This window comes from Haliotis rufescens, unplaced genomic scaffold (assembly GCF_023055435.1).
Source record: "Haliotis rufescens isolate VD_foot unplaced genomic scaffold, xgHalRufe1.0.p SCAF_1, whole genome shotgun sequence".
Classification (NCBI taxonomy): domain Eukaryota; kingdom Metazoa; phylum Mollusca; class Gastropoda; order Lepetellida; family Haliotidae; genus Haliotis; species Haliotis rufescens.
This window is the reverse complement of record NW_025963779.1, coordinates 76,904,157-76,925,487: the sequence shown is the minus strand read 5'-3', so window position 1 is coordinate 76,925,487 and position 21,331 is coordinate 76,904,157. Positions and strand designations below refer to the sequence as shown.

General features: G+C 37.8%; 1 protein-coding gene across 1 annotated transcript; it reads left to right on the top strand.

The window, feature by feature from the left end:
• The first annotated feature begins 1,143 nt into the window (after positions 1 to 1,143).
• On the top strand, positions 1,144 to 7,874 carry LOC124147844. Its single transcript, XM_046518639.2, has 2 exons — positions 1,144 to 1,216; positions 2,304 to 7,874. The coding sequence occupies exon 2, from the start codon at positions 2,348 to 2,350 to the stop codon at positions 3,035 to 3,037; it is 690 nt and encodes a 229-aa protein (XP_046374595.1). The 5' UTR covers positions 1,144 to 1,216; positions 2,304 to 2,347; the 3' UTR covers positions 3,038 to 7,874.
• Positions 7,875 to 21,331: the final 13,457 nt, after the last annotated feature.

Genomic DNA, 21,331 nt, shown 5'->3' with positions numbered 1-21,331 from the left:
CTTGTTTGTTGAATTGTGGATTATAATTAAACCGAGCTGAAGAACAGAGAGAGACGGGCTGGGACGAGTCCAAATTACTACCCGGGTACAATCTGGTTTGAATCCAAAAACAGTTGTTCGCCAAACATGATCAAGTAATGTAAACACCTTTCAATACTTGACACATTTTCGCTCACTGCAGAGAACACGATCGTTAGTTTCTGTATTTTAACAGCTGCACGGTTTCCGTGTGGAGCAATGGTATAATGAAGACGCCGAAATATATTGTGCTAACGTGTGTTTATTAAGTATACCAGGATCCGCTGGTCGTGGGTTCGAATCCCGGATTCGCTTTGAGTGTGATATTTGATTTGTCAGCGCAACCGTGAGTTTCACCATGCGGCACACGTCTACTTCGGGTATTCTTCCCACTTTTAGCTGACACGCGGTGATAAAACCGAAATACATACATATGCATACTGGTAGCCTTGCTCCAAGGCTGTATACTGAAAGATAAGTCCATGGGTGTGTAGTTGTTCTATCCTCCTAATAGGCATGTCTAGATATGTGGACAGTAGGGACTCCAGTCTTCTCATAATTTGCATAATCTAGAAATTATTATTTTATCTAATACGTTTTGCCCTAGAGACTTGTGCAAGTCTAGTATACTGTTTAACGCGTCACAACTGCAACCGGTAAATTTTCCGGTTAGCTCGTTTTACTACAAAAGATAAAGTGCAAATGGAAACAGGGAAATAGTTCAATATTGAAAAGGAAGACCCGAGAATGATAGAATCTGTTCACCTGGTTTATACTGGCTCGTTATACGTTTGACGAGGATTCCACATCAAAGTAATTACAATCAGATCCTTTACACCGTCCATACCTCTAGTATTTGCCACAGTGCCAATAGTTGTTACTTCTGGTTACCATCTATATATTACCTCTTGACAAAGTATAATATAAGAAAATGTAGTTCACAGAATATAAAGCACATACATATTCAACCAGCAACGATAAATTGTCAGTGACTTTATTATATTATAATTCCGTGTGCCGATTAATGCAAAAACGCCCCATTGCTTGACCATAGTGAGACTCGCGCACTTGTTCAGACTTGTTTCGTTTATGTTCCGGGAATACATTTATAGACACCACATCCCAGTTGAATTGTGGGTAAACGGGAGCTCGTTTGTTTTGGTTTTGATTGAAATGGATAACAGTCCGAAATAAACAGGTATATTTTAACCACAGAGTCTAAACGGTACACGTTAACGGTTGATGGCTTATGAATGTACCTTGGTGCTAAATTGTAGTAAATATGTACTGTAGGTGGTTTTGAATTCCATCCTGACGTGTCATTGCCATCAGAGGAAGGCGCCAAACACTTGGGCTGGCTGGCACTATCGATGTCCAAGTGTCGCATAACTAAGGAAAAACATGACTCATCCCTGTCGTAGTCTGCTTTGTCTACGCGCTGATTCCTTACCTGTTGATTTTACCATAAATGCATTAAACCATGATTTTAATCATCGCTTACACGATTTTATACAATTTCTGACAGAGACTGTTATCATTAGATAAATAGGGCCTACACAAAAAATGAAAGACAATCCCTGTAGCCTATAACTTCCACAGAAATGGAATTGTGATGGATCATACTTTTAAGACTAGTTAATGACATGGATATAGTTTCAATTTGAAGATATTTTCAGCCTGTCTAATGCTGTGACTGAGTTCACATTGAACATGACTTGATCGAACATGTAAGCTACACCTGTAAAAAGTGTTGTCAAGAGGCCTTTCATCAGCCACCATCATTATCAATAACAGACGATGTATGTTTTTCAGGTTGGAGTTTAAAACGGATGTATTTCTTCATTAAGGGGACTCAGTGTTACATTTCTAAAACATTTATCCAACCTTTACCAGCCTATAGTATATGGTTCATCATAAGGCATTGGATGTTACAAGTTTGAATCACAGTCTTTCAAACAGAACTTTACTGGTCTGCCAGGTCAAGTTTTATCACCAAGCAGTGCCCTAATACAAGATAGAGCGTCACAATTTTATGTATTTTGCTTACTTTTGAGTTTATCATGTTTGTGGGGGAAAACGACTGAAGTAGTCTTTGACTTTTGTTAGATATGTTTGATTATTCTTAAAGAGTATGTTAAAGTTGTTTTCCCTGTTATTGCTATGGAGCATTTGTGCTGAATTAAGTTCAAAGAAATTTGGTATCGATCCTATCCATATTTAACATGAACACATGTATGAACGTCAGCATTTGTATATGTTTTGAAATTGTGGTTATTTTCTTGCAGATCTCTCTGTGTCAACAAAGAGGTCGTGTTGCAAGAGAGGAGAGATGAAAAACAGTTGTTACTGTTGTTGTCAAACATCTAGCAACATGATGGACATTGACTCTGCCCTTAATGAACTGGGCATGCTGAGTTCAGTCACAGAGAGCCGCAGACAGTTTCTTCGGGAGCGAAGTCGAACCAAAAGTGAGGGGTCTGGGTCTGTGCATGTATCACGGAGTAGTCCAAATGTTGCAAATGGGTTTCAGATTCTTCAAATTGATACCAACTATGTGACAGGTTTTTCTGCAGTTTCTCCTGTGGCATCCTCACCAGCAAGCGGTTCCTTGATACAGCGACAAGAAAACCAAGAGCGTATTAGATTTAACTCAGGGTATCGTGATGTCGAGGACAGTTTAGAAGTTGAAGCCAGGAACAATCGATTATCTAGAATTAAACTTGCACGAGCAAGACGTTTCCGGAAACCCTACAATGTTCCTGGTCGTCTGTATCATTCCATGCAGGAAAGTGACTTTAGTTTAGAGGAAGGAAGTGAAAGTCGGCATTCAAAATCAAACGCTACTTCCCCCACAAAACCAAATGCTGGTACATGTTTAACAAGGTCAAGGTCTTTAGATAACCTTGAAAGTGCAAGGTTAAAGCTTGCTGAACTGTTTGAAAGTGAGCCAAGTCCAGAAGAGAAACAAGCTTTAGAACAAGTTTCAAGGGAAATGGAGAATTTGCAAGTAAACGAATGATACCAAGTGACATTGCTGTATAGTTAGTATACTGGATGGTTGTGTAGATATAGAATATCTATTTGCCAGTCTTCTGTAAAAGTGATACTTATTGTATAGTGATCTTTGAATGTTCAACTTCCAATCAAGATTCAACATTATGGCTGAGCCATCTGACTCATGCATGCCTGCATAATAGAATTTGTCTACAGGCTTCAGTTAACTTCATACACATCACCCATAATATCTGATTCATGACTTTCTTCCTGAAGTGTTCACATAGCAGGAACTTTCTGGTCAGTTGCCTGTATTATCAGATTGTGCATTGAACTGATATTCATGTGCTACAAGTGTGATTTCTAAAATTCCAGATGCAATTCTCACTTATCATGCTTATGGTATTGACATTTTTAAGAAATTCTTTTATTGGGCCATTTTTATTGTGAGTTAGTTGAGACTATTCCCTTTGAATCTGCAAGTTGAGTAGCACAGTGGGTATGGTTTGCTTGCTTTGGACAATGCCCATGTTTGATGCTGCATACACATATAGTATATGATTCTGGTTTCATCTGGCATCATTTCGTTGTGAAAGATCACACTCCTCTACTCTCAATAACTTAACCCAACAATTCCTTTCAAAGATGCTACAGTAAAATTAATAACATGCTTCCTGCAGTTGTAAGGCTTCTAGGTACCTTCTTGACATGTCATGAGGTTCAATTCCCCAAGGAATTAATAGTGTTAACCCCATCTCATGCTGTGGTATGATGGGAAGATTGTTGCCATAAACTCTCACTCACTGCACAATGCTCAACTATTGTATTTGACTAGCTTCTATTGAGACCTCCCTAGAACATATGCTGACCCTCCCAGGGATTTATCTAGACCTGCTTAGAGGCCGACATTTGACCCCAAGTCTGAAACAATTGGAATACATGTAATAGAACTTGCTATGTTATGTTACAGTAATAACTAATCTTATGGCTTTACCATGTTTACAAACTGAGACTGAGAGGTGACTTGCATTTGACTAACCACAGGACCAATAAACAAGCAGAGGCTTGAATATTTGGTTTTACGTTTTTGCATGGAATGGAATATTAAAATACCCCTGAATTTATTAAAATAAGAGAAAGTCCCAATTGTAAACTGAATTACGCGTTTTATTTTGTCTGCCAATAGCACTTAGTTATTATTCCCAGATAAATCCTTGGCTTCCCCCTGAATCTCACCATCCCTCCTTACCTCTATTAAAGTACCACCACCTTCCCTCTATTTCACTGTGTCAGTAGCTACTTATCCATGATATGGCACCATATGAACATGATCAAAGCAGTATGTCCTTCAGGGTTTGGGGTTCTCTATCATGCCAAGGAAACACCAGGATTCTGACTCCAAAATCAAAATTGATGGTTACCATGGTTACTCATGCCCCTGATGTAGTCAGTGGTAATAACCTCTTATCTCAGTGATTATGCTAGAGAAGTATGGCATTAGAACTTTCTTTGATCGAACCTTCTTCAGTATCATGTAACATCATTACCAAATTTGAAAAACATCTTCAGAACATGTAGGGTCACAATCAGTCAATGAAATATGTTACATGTGTTCAACAAGGAATGAAGTGTAGACGATTAGAGACAAGAGACTGCTACATCCCGGTAGATTGTCATGTGGTCCGAGGTGCCAGAGTTTTCTGGCTTGAGTGCCATTCATCAGTTGTGCCAAATCTCCAGGTTGTGGGTACATGTACCAGAATTAACATGGTTATGATCTATGGACTATTGGCACTATATCCTACCACATTCAGCTGTCATGCAGTGACTGAGATACTGTTCAAAACAGAGTTATGCCCAACTGAGATGACATTCGCTGCACCTTCACAGACTAGAAGACTCCCACCTTATCACACTCACTAAAAATAAAAATGATGCATTTTAAATTTTCATAACAATAAAAACATTTGTATTGTGCCAAATTCCATTCACAATGGAAAGCCCATAGCATTAAAGATGAAGAACACAATTCATGTTAGGCCATATTAATTGAATGGATGTGTTTATAGTCCTCTCTGGAAAGATGGATGGAAGAGTGGGTGACAGTTTCAGTTCTAGTGGCAGCTGATTCCATAGTATTGAATACCAAAACATGTAAGATCTCTAAATGATTGCAGTCTGGTTGCAGGGATTTTAAGCATGTTAAGCAGAAGTTTGACAGGACCTTGAGATCTTGAAGGTGCATATTTCTCCCAGAGCTCACACAGATATCACAGTACAGTAAGTGATACGCCTACCTATGTATCAGTTTATGTTGAGGCATTTTAATCAGATTCTAAACTAAGAATTTCAAGGGTTCCTTGTAAACTGTAACGTTAAAAATCAAACTAGGGTGTTCCTTGATTCAATTACTATTGCAAACAGCTTCAAGGACAACTAGATCCCCTTAGCTTTGAACACTGATTATGTTAATTCTAACATTGTGGCTCACACAAGCTATGAACGTGGAGACACTTCTTGTCACTATAGGATGTACAACACTGTATATATTATTGTGATGATGATAAGTCACCTGGACACACAGAAGGATAATCTTTTGCACATCAGTTTACAACTTTATAAGAACAAAATCCATCTTTTATAAATTAATATTATTATTGTGACGTTATGAATGATAATGAAATCTTCGTTCATGTGTTTGTTTGTTCTCTATCGTGTCCGTGCTTGATCAATTATAAATTCCAACTTATTGGGTTTATCTTTAATGTTACGATAATATTTAAATTTTCGACGTTAACATTTTACATTTGTTATTTTTTCATCTTTCCTTCTTTGTGATATATGACATCCAGCCAGATTAATGTTGTCAGGATATTGTAGCATGTCACCATGGTCACCGTTCTGCCGATCCCATCAGCACGCATGTGTGGAACTGTGTAGAATAGGTTCAGTGTCTGTAGTTCTGTTAAATGTAGGGGAAGGGTCACAGGGTGCATCCCTAGGGTGTGAAAGAATCCCGAATCAGAATCACCCTGATAATGATTCTTGGTTTGTCAGCACCATAACTGCTGGTTGGTTTGACGAAAGTGGTAAACGTCTATAAACTGCATCACTTTTTGGCTTTCCCCTCACTTTATGATCTAGCTATCATCATGATCATGCCGTGATATAACTGGAAAACTGTTCAAAGTGGCATTAACCCCAACTCTTGAAACCATCCAACGTAAAATTGGAAAAGTTCAGGATCAGGATGAGAATTTTAGAGTAATGAATTTCAAGATTCTATTTCTTGATGGTAATACAATGTATATACAAGAGTTCCTGAGTCCGTGTTTGATACATGGTATGTCTTACAAGAGAGAAATGGTCTGAATAGTCACACATAGTCACATATGATTTCTTACAGAGTGATCATAGTGATGCCACTTTAGTCTGGAAATCTAGTCTTCCAGACAATTACTGAGAATTAAGGAACATTCAGTACCCATGATTTGTTAATCTGGATGAATTCATAATGAACTATGCTGACATGGTGCTCGTTCTAGCGCTACAACTATCGTAAGTCTAGGTTAAAGGATGGGAGTTGTGATTACCTTAGCACTGAGATCGCTTTGTGGAAAGGGCCCGATTAACAAGGGTTCACAACATATAATCAAGTTTCTATTTTTGATTAGGTTCTAAAGAAATGACAGAGTAATTGTAATCTTGATCCTGTTTGTTGTCAAGGTGATAACAGGTAAATGCTTCAAGTGGCTATGATCTATCTTGTTCAGGATCTGAAGATGAAATTTCATCAGCATTGACTGTTTCTCCCACCATGAATTCATGCTGACATAACTTCACTACTAATTTGTTCAAGTAATAAAAGTGAACAAGTTAATAAAGTGCATTCTGTCATAGTGACAATATTCTTGGTTGTTGCAAGAGTTGCACACATATGTGGAAGAAATCTATTTATGATATTCTACTGTTTACCAGTGTCTACTATATAGTTATTCTTAAATACTAACAGATAATTGTACATACAGCAAAATTGTGCTAAGGCCATTCCAAATGTATTATTTGTTCTTCTGAATTTTGTTTCCTATTTGAAGATGGTGAGGACACTTGAATAGGTGATAACATATTGATTTCATAAATTAAAAGACTTGAATATATTTTGGAAGATGGTAATATTTAATCATGGATGTGTTACAGATTTCTAATTTAATTTTTCTTTTCTTTATTTGCTCCTCAGCCTCTGATTTGTTTTGTCAGAAACACTTTTTTGCAAGCCTTTTGTAGGTAAACTGAGCTTTAGCTATTTGATAGGCATTACTTAGAAGTTGACAAAGTAAACACAATTTAGGGATAACAACTTCTTTAATACTGTAAAGGCGACGATTCGGTATAGATCCTTGCTTAAAACAACAGTATAAGTATCTATACTGAAATGTCACCTTTACAGTATAAAGAAGTTGTTATCCATAAATGGTGTCTACTTTGTGAGCTTTAACTAGTTTACTTTTAACTAGTTTAAGAGATCACCTACAAATGAAAATGTTTTTATTTGACACACTGGACTTGATATGATAATATCTCCCTAATTAGAAAATCACAATTGTCAGGTGCTTTACATGTTTAAGACATTGATGCATGAACAAATACTCAGTTTGCAAGGCCCTACATTCCTCTTTGTTTCAGAAGTGTGTTGTGTTTCTTTTAATTTCATATTTGACTATCGTCTCATGAGATTCTCATGTCCCTGCTGTTTATTTTAGAGAAGACAGGTACAAACTCTGCCAGACAGGAAGTAAGGATTTGTCACATTCTGTGATCTGTGATAGTTCTGGAAGTCTAGTGGAAACATTTCCTCTGCAAAATGAATTGATGACACATTTTTTGTTACTGCACAAACTTGTTTCGACAATGTTCAATGGTCAAACACATTAGCATTATTAGTGATGACCTCTGTGGGAATACCAGGTTAGAATCGGTCACCAACCGATGCTTGTTGTTAGAGGCGACGATTGGGAACTCCATCTTGGTGACTTGGTTGGTTGTGTGTCGTCATACCTCAATGACCGTAGACATTGCTCTCAATATTAATCACTGGTTTGTCTGGTCCACGCTTAATTATTTACAGGCTGTCATATAGCTGGAAAAGTGCTGAAAGTGGCATTAAACAAAAAACTTTTATTAGTGATGAGACACACATAATACATTGTTTCCTTATATTTATAGACTAACTATACCTGCAGTCGGGACAATAATGAACATAAGAAACACGTGGTAGTCGCAGTGCTACATACCTGACAGCGTTGACCGTAACATCTTGTACGTTTGTAGACATGCAGTGTATCTTGAATAATAACTGTCCTATTTCGACCTATCATATTCAGGTTCTTTGATAATGAATCTGTTCAACACGGGGGAAAGAGATCAGTATTGTTGAAAAATCTGTTTCTTTGCCAAAATGACATTGATTTATATCGTGTCTGCACCATACTGGTACGTACTATGCACCTGGAAAAGGTTGAACACCGCTTACAATATATTTCCATTTAAAATTCCTTTTTTATGAAACTGTATCCTGTGTTAATTTTCTGACAAAACCTGCTCGTATTGAAAAACAGACTGAAACTGATTTTGTAATGTCCATTGATGTGTTTTATAACTATTCCATTGAAATAGTTAACGTATTCAACGTAATAAGTGCACCGCTCTAATAAGCACCAACAGCGATATTTGCTAATATATTGGCTAGTGAACAATCCCAATTAGCACCCCTTCCGATTGATCAATGTACACATGACTTATTTATTCGTGTATAATACACACTCTTGTGTTATATGCATCCTTTATTATGGCCAATTAAATTCTGGAAAAATATATCTGTATGTAAACATTTTTCTGGCTGTCAGCATAAACCACGAAATTTACTATCTTTCAACTGTTTTTTTTTTACCAAAATATTCTAATAAAAGCCCCCTATTTCTAATTTTAAGAGCACCCTGGGCGCTTATTATGTTGAATATGGTACTTGACTACTTTTTCAGTTGCTTCTTTGCATCATGTGATGTGACATATTTCCGAACATCTGGAGACAGTGTTCTGGTACCAATTTGTCAGCAGGTTTCTTTGGGATCAGATACGTGTACATACATACATGATAGGGCTGGGGCGAGTCCAAATTTACTACCTGGGTACCCAACCCCTATTACCCTACCCAACCTGGGTACCTGATGTAGGTCTCAAGAGATAGATACAAAATGTCCGTTTGGAAATAGTCTTGACAAAATGTATTTAGATACACGTATGAAACGATCTGGTCATGCATACACTGAAGTTGACTGAAGCTTTATCTTTACTCAAACATATGAAAGTCAGAATGAATGCATTCATAGTCAGAAAGAAATGCGAACGTTAGTGACTTGTAGTGTTATCATGGAGTTCTAGATAATTTTGGTCATTAAACAATATATCGAGTGACTAACCACAGGTCCAGGTAGTCCTGTTGGTACCTGGGTCTACTCAGTACCCACCCGACCCGAATACCCGAGTTATTCGTCCCAGCTCTAATACATGAGATCAGTGTCACAGGTACATATTTCGTTAAGGTACATGGAAGTGTTGGATGTATGAAAATACAGAAAAAGGTGGTACTTTTTTTTATTCCAGGTGTATGTCAGATGCTGACTGGAGCAACCTTGTGCGACTGCTCATGCTTGTGTTGTGTGCTCTCCCTGGTTTTCTTGTCCCTGCTGTCTGTGGATGAATAATGTTGATCTTGATAATCTAACTACCTGATTTTGAGAATATGCTTTACCATTTCCAAATGGGCTTTTTGTTACTTTCTGTTTCCATGGTTACTGTGGTTCTAGTATTTATTATTTCCTGTGTGTTGATTGATGTGTACATGGACACTCTACAAAATGAAATGTATTTTCATAATAAATTAATTTATTATTTTGTGACTTTGTCATGTTGTTATTTGATCATGTTGATGTGATTCAAACTTTCATAATTCAAGACACGTGTATTACCATGTTGACAGAGGTTGCTGACCCGTGAAGATCCGGGGTAGAATAGGTCTTCAGCAACCCATTCTTGCCGTAAAAGCCAACTCTGCTTGTCGTAAGAGGCGACTAACGGGATTGGGTGATCAGGCTCGCTGACTTGGTTGATGCATGTCAACGTATCTCAGTTGTGTGGATCGATGCTCATGATGTCAATCACTGGATTATCTGGTCCAGATTCGATAATTTACAGACCGCCGTCATATAGCTGGAATATTGCTGAGTGCGGCGTTAAACAACAAACACACACTGACTTTTATGTCGTGAATACTTTACGAGGTTGTGTACACTATATTCCTCCATCACCCATCCATACACACAGTCGATATACGGCTGAAATAGCACTAGATGTGTATTGTTTTGTCAAGTATTGAAATGAGGCTGTGTATTACTAATAGAAATCAAATGAGCCCTACTCAGTGCATGAAGTTTGTGAAAATCTTACTGTTGCCTGATATTGAAGCCACTTCAATATTTGTTCACATGATACAGCCACATGAATGACGACATGTTGTATCATGTATGCTAAACACCAGTGTCTAAACCCTGAAGAGGTGAATTCTCAGGTGTGTCAAAATAATTGTCCTGGCAATGTCCTTCAATTTTTGTTATTATTTGACTCCTGATTAGTCATAAGAAATCATTCTTTTGGTGTTGTGAATGACATTTTTCAGAGTCAAACACCCCGATAAGTCAAATTGTTTATCAGGTGCCATCAAGGCTGTCATTATGGTGTATTCATGAAACATTCTTTATTTAGTGTAAATACTCAGAATATGAAATGATCAGTCCTTTAGGCCTTATTAATGTTTTTGTTTATGAGACAGACAGAAAAAACAAACTGAAATTAGAAAAGACTGACATTGTTTTTCAGTCAGGTGAAAGGAGAAAAACACACAAGAATTTATCACCACTGTATTTTCTAACAGAAAAAAAAAAATTTCTTTTAACACTGATTCACAATCATATTTCCATGACCTACAAGTTTGTTTTTCATTCATTAGTAGCAGTACTATTCCAGATGATGAAATTTGTATATATTTCTTATGTACCACCTAAATTGTAAACCAACTAATAAAAGGCGATATACAGGTCCTTGGTATATCTTTCATGGCGTGGGTTCAACAACAAATTGTGGTGGTGGTGGTATGTCGGTGATTATGACAAAACCTTCAAGCATACCCACGTACATGGGGCTGCTTACTTAAAACAGCAGACTAAAAGACAGAAATCGTTGCAACAAATTTTATTTCACAATAAACAAATTAGCAACTGCCTCTAGCTGAAAGCTTCCAATACAGCATATAGCACTAAAGCATTGAACAGCACATTACACAGGACAAGAACTTGATGACTACATGGAAATCAGTAGATGGGGAAGTAGTATCTCCATACACACACGCCTCAGCTTGTCTCCATGCAGATCAGGCATCAAGTTCTGTCTGGTGAAATGTCTAGCAGATAGGTACACTCTTGGTTGAACTTGTGACATATTGCGATACACTGCAGACAGTTACATGGAATATTGTTACAATTAAATGCATAAATATGATTACCGTTATGAAAACTTGGTGAAATTTGACAAATAATCGCCTGAAACTGAGTGAGTAACCTGTTAGAGATTGCATTATGGGAACAATAGAATTGAGCTTTACACATTGTACCCAGGAAACCAAACCTGGGTCATCAGCGACACAAGTGACCTGCTCAACCACAAGGCTACTTGATCGCTGAACTTGTGGGAAAAGAAGACATTGTCTGTTATCAGGGTAATACAAACTGTTCGATCGATCCAACTTGGATCAGCAACCAAGCCAGCAGACAGTGGACCTTGAAAGACCTTAATCAAACTAGTCCTAAGTGCTCTTGTGATAAAGGTGAAGTGCTGGTTATTCTTATATCCTGTATGGTGATCCTTAGTGATATCATAGATTAACAAGCATAAGCATTGCACACTACTCAACAGGACTCCATCATTAACACCACGTCACTACAGGTGATCCTAATCCACGTGCACGGTCAGGGGCGTTTGGGATAAGCGTCAAGACAGAACATCAAGGGAGTAGTTTGAAGTCGGATAAACATATTGTTATGTTCGTGGTTGGGGTTTACATGTCTTGTTCAGGGGGTTTACAGTTCAAGTCAATAAATAAAGCTTTACTTTGAGTGAGTGAGTGAGTTTGGTTTAACACCGCTTTTAACATTATTCCAGTTATATCGCGGCGTGTCAGCTTAATGTGGGAGGAAAGCCCGAAATGATGCAGGTCTCAGACGTTTACCACTTCGGCGAAACCCACGAGCATGGGTATGGTGCTGAAAAACCTAGAAACATAATCGGGGCGAACCGGGATTCAAACCCACAATCATAAGTGTCTGGCATGCCCAAGGGACACAACTCTACAAAGCGAATCGTGGTGCCTTAGACGACTGGGCCACCCGTCCCCCCAAGCTTTACTTTGAAAACTAAAGGCTTCTGCATATTAGGCATAAAATTAGATGACGGAAACAGCCTGATTGACATACCGCCACACCGACAGCTTCACAATTATTGCCAAGTTAGCTTGACAAAGGAATCTTGGCGGATGTCAACATTTTCATGATCATGTTTTTGGGGGTAGGGATTTGTCTTGAAACTTGAGGAATTACCGGCATGTTTTTTATACTTACTAAGTGCAACATCGTCCTTATGTGCATTTCTAGGCTAATAAATTAGCAAGTCATATCATCATATTACATTCTGTTGCATATAATCAGTTATATAGTATGTGACAAATACATTTCATTGATTGTCAAGAGAATGTATTTTTGATACAAGACATAAACAAGTCTAATGTAGAGTAGGAACATAAGGCTGTAAGTTCAAAACGAGTCAAGGATTTCTTTTTTTCTAAGATGTCAAAAGGTGCTTCCTAAGGAAACAAATAAAACTTATAGGAATATGAACACACCTGAAAGACAATACTTTTTCATAAGCTATCATGGCTATTTTGGCACATAACTTACAATAATTCAGCATTTATAACAATATATTCAGCTGTTTGGTATAGGCAACACTGATGCATAGTCCACAGATGCACATGTATCATATAATCAATGTCCTAGATACACACAAACTAATTCCCACATTGTCAAGTACATACTTACATAATTGTCCAGTTAAAGGTCTGTTATTGGTTATAAGCCCACCTCCTCTCTCTATCGAGCCTATGTCCCACCACCATCGTCATGATGACGGCTTTAACATCAGAGTTGCACACAGTTTGAACTTAATGAGTGATTGAGTGAGTGAGTTGGGTTTAACGCCGCTTTTAACAGTATTCCAGTCATATCGTGGCGTGTCAGCTTAATGTGGGAGGAAAGCCCGAAGTGATGCACGAAGTGATGCAGGTCTCAGACGTTAACCACTTTGGTGAAACCCACGAGCACAGGTATGGTGCTGACAAACCTAGAAACATAATCGGGGCGAACCGGGATTCAAACCCACAATCATAAGTTTCTGGCATGCCCAAGGGACGCAACTCTGCACAGCAAATCGCGGCGCTATAGATGACTGGACCACCCGTGCCCCCAGTTTGAACTTAAGTCTTGATTACTGGTAGATCACAGTCTCAAAGATCAGACATTTTTTAATGTGGGGTAGTGGTTCCTGCTTGATAAATGTGATTTTTTGTTGTTGCTTTTTCGACGTCTGAAACTGTTACCTTGTTAGGAATTTAGTTAAGCGTGTCTCTTCGGGCTTGCTGAGTAAGTTATTTTTTTTATATTGGTGATATCAAAACCCATAACCACCTTAGAAGTCTTGCCTGAAGATCATATGATATGTAAGAGAGATCACTTCATTTGAACATACAAGAGACTTCAAACCAGTAATGAAAGGTGTCAGAGCTACAAATACTGAAGATGTTATCATTGTCTGCACAAATACATATACATCGTCATGATCACACAACTGATTTTTATCTAAATGATTTCATGTAGATATCAGTCTTGCGATTAAAAAAAAAAAATGCACCAAATATTCATATAGAACATATAATCAACATTACAAAAACATTTCTGAATAAATGTAAATGACATTTCAAACATGGTTAATATGAGCTGCAGACATCGTAACACAGAACAACAAATAACAAAGACAGTAAACTATCTACACAACATTCAAACAAAATATCTGTCACAATGGCAAATTAAGTACAAATATATTGTTAGACGGATTCCAGTTCACAGAAACAGCTATCTGAGACACAACAAACAACAACCACTAGTGTCAACACAGATTGTATACCATGTAAGTACTGAGATACATTTAATCAACAACTCTGTCGACCATTTCCATACATAGAACAATATGGAGATGTCAGACACAACAAATACAAAAACGACACGATCACAAAGAGGAGGGACATAATAGGTTCGGTCATATTCTACATTCATGTACATCCGGGGTACCTTCAAAGTAACATTTGTATTCATCATAACATCGATGAACAAATATCTTACAAAAGTGCAGATACAAAACTGTGAAAAGATGAACAAAAACGAAAAAAACAATGTAATAGGAATGTACAAACACTTCACTGATTAATGCTACATAACCTTGCTATCTCAAGGTCACACATACTTTTTTATGTATTGTTATCTGCTGAGGACGCAATACTGTTAATACTGATTTCCTATCTAAATGGGAAAGAAATTCAAATAAAATTCTATTTATTACAATGGTTTTCCCATGTATTTTGTTAAATCAATATCTTTAAGGAGCAAAAAGAACAATTTTGCCTCCAAATTATTCCTACCTTTTGGCCCATTAACAATACTAACAACCCTATTAGCCACAGAAATATCAACAAGTGACCTGCATGTGGGCACATCATGGCTTGATGAAAAATACATTTGTAAAGTATTCTTGTAAGAAGAAACAAATATATCAAGATGATAATATCATAAAACTATTGCAGAAACCCTATCAAAAGTGTCAGTATTAAGAAATCTAGTCAAAGTGGTCAATGTCTGTCAATCTCTTAACAGAGTCAGATGCACTGAGAGACATAATGATTATTGTGTTTTGTTCTACATAGGCGATATAGATTCATGTTGATGAATTTGTACTGAATGGACACTGCCAGAGAGATATGAGTGAGTGAGTGAGTGAGTTTGGGTTTAACACCGCTTTTAACAGTATTCCAGTTATATCACGGCATGTCAGCTTAATGTGGGAGGTAAGCCCTAATTGATGTAGGTCTCAGGCGTTTACCACTTTGGTGAAACCCACGAGCACGGGTATGGTGCTGACAAAACTAGAAACATGAACCAGGATTCAAACCCACAATCATAGGTTTCTGATATGCCCAAGGGGCGCAACTCTGCACAGTGAATCACAGTGCCTTAGATGACTGGGCCCCCGTGCTCCCCGTGCCCCCTAGAGAGATATGAAGAACTGACAATTAGGCAGTGACTTACGTTTTACACAAGGTGTAGTATCAAATTAGGTTTGGGAAAACCAGTAACGACTTGAACGACCACATCAATAAAACTAGTACATTAAATTGCATTCTAATAGTAAAAGAATCAAGGGCTGACCTCACAGATGACCTGCGCAGAGATACTGATAATAAACACAATTTCAGGTAACTGAATTACTGTTCTAATTTGTAGATCACTCAAAGGACAATAATTGCCTTTAAAGGGGAAGTGTACACGCAAAAATCACCTTCTTTCTTTTTCTAAACAAAACGCAATTTTAGAATTAATTAGTATCTTTCTAAACAAAACGCAATTTTAGAATTAATTAGTATCTGTGTTTGAAAATATACACTCATTTTTTTCACAGTGAACGTAGGAAGCTCACAATAGTGTGAAAATGATATGCCGTTATGAGGCCTTCGTTTTTCGAGCTAAACAGGCCTGAGTTATCCCCCTTAGATTATGACGTAATTGGTGCCAATTCAACTGGGTCCCTGTCTATTCTCAACGCAAAAGATATCAAGTACCAGTTTTCGTTAAAACAACATGGCCTACGACACACTTCGGTGAAAAATATAAATCGTTTTAATGCGAAAGATATGTTAATTAATTGTGATATTTTTATATTTGTGTGCTATGACACTTCTAGGTTAACACTTTTAATGTGGAAAAAGTACAAGAAAAATAGGTTCATTTCCGTGTGAACTTGCCCTTTAAGCAAAAGAATGGAAGTCTCGTCAGCCAGGTTGCACATATTAAATTGTGTATCAAACAACCCAACATGCAAGATTAATCCACTCTGCCAGACAATAAAAGAACATATCTCTGACAAAACCCAAATGCTTTGATATTCTAACCTTGACCTTGGCAGTAAACCTCCTATGTTGTGTTTCTGATTGGGAAAAGTTGTAATTTAGCACTGACAGGAAGTACATAGGACTACTGCATTGTGGGATGGTGAAGATATGTACACTTGATCATATCACATATAACAAACACTAGTTGTAAGTACAGTGGGTTCATACATACATATATCATCCGAATATCGTATTTCCATATTTCACTTGACTACATTGTTACAGTGTTTGTGTGAACTGACAACCCTAAAGGTAGTTTTAGGTACAATTGTCTTATCATGATAATCAACATTTTTCAAATGACGAGATCATCCAGTGATTGTTCCTCAATGTGATGAATATATTTTGAAGAAGATGGGCTCCTTCTTTCCAAGGTGAAACGGTTAAAAACTTTGAAGTCAATTTCAACCGATATTTCTCCATTGATATAGTGAACTGATATGTTTAGTTCAGGAATGTATGCACTCTCACAACCATTTCAGATTCTCTTCTCTTCACAGGACATACAGATTCCTGCAGTAAGTTGTACTATTAGGCTAAAAAAAATAATATTCTTTGTTCTCAGGCACCGCCCGCATCATCATAAAGTCTGTCTCACGTTTCATTTTTATTTCCATTTTCCCCCCAAAAGTAAAAAATCTTAATACCTAAAAAAAAATGTGCAGTTACTTCCCTTTACATGCGCACTGCTTTACTGCGGATCTAGTGTTATGGTCATGGCGGCAATAGGGGTTTGTATGCTTCTTTATGTAGGGAGGCCCTTTCCCTTTCACAGGTTGGTGGTACACAACTATTTATTTGGTTACATACTGGTTCGAACAAGAGAAAAAAGGCAAAAAAACACTAGCCTGCACTATATTTTCAAAAGTCACTGACTGAGAACCAATCCTTTTAATTTTTTAAGCTTTAAAACATAAATATTATATTATAATACATATTTTTGGTGTCACATTAAAATACATATTTCATGTATAATATTTTGAGACCTTGTATGTGTGTCTGGAATTCAATGTTCTTGAGCTGATCAAAGCATATATTGTTACACTATAAATGTTAATAGGGTTTGGTAAGTAGAAATAGAAATGTAGACTCCAGCCTTGGATCTGAGGACATCCCATTCGGGGTGACGTCAGAATGACCTTTCATGTGACCAACCAGAGCGTCGCTTACCCGATCATGAAAGTGACAGTCGGTATGTGATTTCTAATCATGCAACCTCGAAAACTTTAACGACTGAATCCATACAATCTGGACCATCAATTAGCCATTCCAGAATGTTCTTTTGTTCAGGCTTCAAGTTTTAATCACAAATTTATCAAGAAATGTTTCGAAGCGTAGTCACCAATTTGAAATTAGTGCCGTAAAGCACGAGAGAGCTGCCTTCTGATTGGCTAATGTCTACTTCTTGTCAGTCGTTCCATTGGTCGGTCAAAGTTTACACAAGGTCGGTCTGACGTGACCCGTAATGCGGTGTTCTCAGTCCTTTGTTTAGAGGTAGCGAGAACTAAGATCTATTTAAATGAGATTGTTGGTATCCACACATTGTGTCTACTTTGTTGACTTATATAGCAAATAAATACATTTTTGGTTTGACCAAGACATTTTTATACAAAACTAAATATTTCAAATTCATGAGTATATTCAAGCAAGAAAATATAAAACCACAACCGTAATCCTTTGGCAGCAACGCACAGTATTTAATACATGTATTCACGCAGCCTCATCACATATGGATGGTTCACCCCATACACATTCACAATACTTCAGGTCCAATCTCATACGAGTACAAAATACTCTGTCCATCCCTTTCCGTTACTATGGTTACACTGAATGGGTGCATGTTCTTTTATGCAACAGTCAGCCTAGTCCAATCATATCACAATAGCCTGTACATAATCAATTCTAGGTCAGGCAAACAAGTAGCCAGCATAACTAATACTAATAGTCCATTTAAAACATTTAGTCAATTCAAAAGATTTACATATAATCATAGAAGCTAGGGCTGGGACGGGTAACTCGAGTACCCAGTTCGGGTGGGTACTGAGTAGGACCCGGGTACCCACAGGACTACCCGGAACCATTGTTATTGTTTAATGACAAAAAAATATCTAGAACTCTATGGTTACACTCAAGTCACTAATGTTCACATTTCTTCCTGACTATGCACCCATTCCTTCTGATTTTTCATATGGTTGAATAAAGAGATGACTTAATTCAACTTCAGTGTATGAATGACCGGATTGTTTAAATACTATCTAAATACGTTTTGCCAGGGCTATCCAAAAAAATGTTCCCAATCGGACATTTTGAGACATCTCCTGAGACCAAGAGTGGGTACCCGGGTAGGGTCGGGAAACAGGGTGGTGGGTACCCGGGTAGTAAAATTGGACTCGTCCCTGCCATAATAGAAGCTATGTTCACAGTCAAGGGGCAATTCACTCTACACTGATATAGAACTGGGCACAAAGCGATCTTAGCACTAACACGATCTTAACGCCATACTTTAACACTGACTTGGATAGTTGTAGCACTAAGGTCACTTTGTGGAACAGGGCCCAGCATACCTTCAAATACATGGAGTCTTTGGTTTACATGATTGAGAGAAACTGGTCAAGGCGAAATGTTGGGTAACCAGACAATGACTGTGATGTGAGACAGTAAAATGTAAGTAAATATGGTGCAGCAGAAGCGAGCACTAAGATCTCATTCTTATGAGACTGCATAAGACTTCAGCTGACAGATGTCATGATATATTCCACGGACATAGAGACACGTTCTTTATTATCAGTTCACCTGATACTTTAAAAATTTCACAACTCTCTTCATCACACAAATGTTTGTCTATCAATATCGGTAAAAAGAATAAACGCAATAAATTTCTGCATTAAAGTCTTTAAAACAATTAATCAAATTAGTCTGGCCTACTGAACATAACTTAAAGACGGCCTTGACAGTGAACAATGAGTTTTGTGCCGTAGTGTGACTGTTGATAGATGAAGTTCATCAGGGATATTAGATCATGACATTCAATTCTCCCCAAAATTCAACCATCTGAGTAATGACCCAATAATGAGACATGTACGTCAACATAGAATGAAGAAGAAATATTTCGGTCTCTGAATAAAATACTACTGACCTAAAACTGGTTAAATATGTATATTTCTCATAAATATTCGAACTGTTGATGAAACAAAATTGGACGCAGCATAAACATATCTGAATGATTTTCTTCACCTACCCCACAGATAACCTGGAACAGGCTTTGATAGTCTGGCATTCACCTGTTAATGGGAATCCATTCTTGTTGAACTATATGCGACTACACTGTAGAAGATATTAACCCAGAGATCTAAGTGACTTCCACACTTTCCTGAGAAAAAATTTGTAACGTACCAGGGAATCTAGTATCAAAAACGTCTGTACTACTCCAGAAAACCAAGGCCCATTCCACAAAATGATCTTAGTACTATGACTGTTGTACATCTATGTTACAGTATAGGAGTTAATCTTTGAGCTAAGATTGCTTTGTGGAATTAGCACCAGGGGCCTGTTCCACAAAGCAAACTTAGTGCTATGATTGTCCTAAGCCTATGTTAAAGAATGGGAGTTACGATCATCTTAGCACTAAGATTGTTTTGTGGAACAGGGCCCAGGGTCCTGTTCACAAAGCGATCTTAGCGCTAAGTCGATCGCAACTCCCTTTCTTTAACACTGACTTGCGACAGTCATAGCGCTAAGATCGCTTTGTGGAACGGGGTCCAGGACTTATCTTACGATCTTTGCGCGTCGACTATCAGAGGTCAATGCTAAAGTGTGGGAGTTACAATTGTCGAAGCACTAAAAACACTTTTTGTAAGTGGCCCTAGGACCCTTGTCGTTTCTTAAAAATGAAAACAATTACCGCCTAGATCAAAATGTCTCAATGGTTGCCTAGCACTGAGGAATGAATATGTAGGGATTATGGATGGATGCTGATGTGAAATAAACATTATGGTCTTTAAATGTTTTTTATCTCAATAAATGAATATCAAACAAGAACTAAAGAGGTCCATGAGGATTTTGGCTGTGGTATTTGACTCAAGGACTCATTAAGAATGATATCCTAAACATTAGAACTGTTAATTTCCAACACTGGACACAAATCATCACTGCGTTGGCATAGGGTAATGATTCAATCATCAGGTACAACGGATCACTGAAATAGCACTAATATATACAGCACTGAGTACACACCTTTAGATCAACCTCTATCATCATAAGATGGATGCTTGGTGACAGTTACTAGTCCGGTCCATCAGACACCACAGTCCAATGATCTTCTCTCACAGGTTACACAGTGTGTAGGAATCTCACTGGGCTAACCAAGTAGTGATACCAAATAATGCTGTGAATAAATACAATGTGGTCAATGAATGCTGGCGATGTTCATGCATGACTCAGTTGATAGATCGCTTAGTCAATGTATGCAGCGATGTATCTACAGCCGATGTATCTACAGTTCGGTGTGTATCGGGACTCCCTTGGACATGGTTGTGCACATCTTCCTGAGGCAAGGGAGTTAGCTGACTATGAAAGTCCAGTTTCCACCCTTGCCGAACTAGGCTGGAATTATGGGGCTATATTTTGGCTTGACTTACGAGTGTATGCATAGTCCAATCAAAACCACATAAAGAAATCGACATCTGGTTTGTTAACTGCTGTGCAGATTTTGGTCGATTGCAGGATTTGCAGAACATGTGTACCTTCAATTTAGCATGAAAATAAATATTCCTAATCTTTTCATGTTTTTAATCAAGGAGCTCACATGATTTGATCCACTTCGCGAAGTAAGACCCATTGTATTACAATAAAGATCTTGATTATCGACGAGATTGTCTACAATCGAGCCCAGAAATTCCAGGCTAGTTTGGCAAGGGTGGAAACTGGACTTTTGCCTCGGGA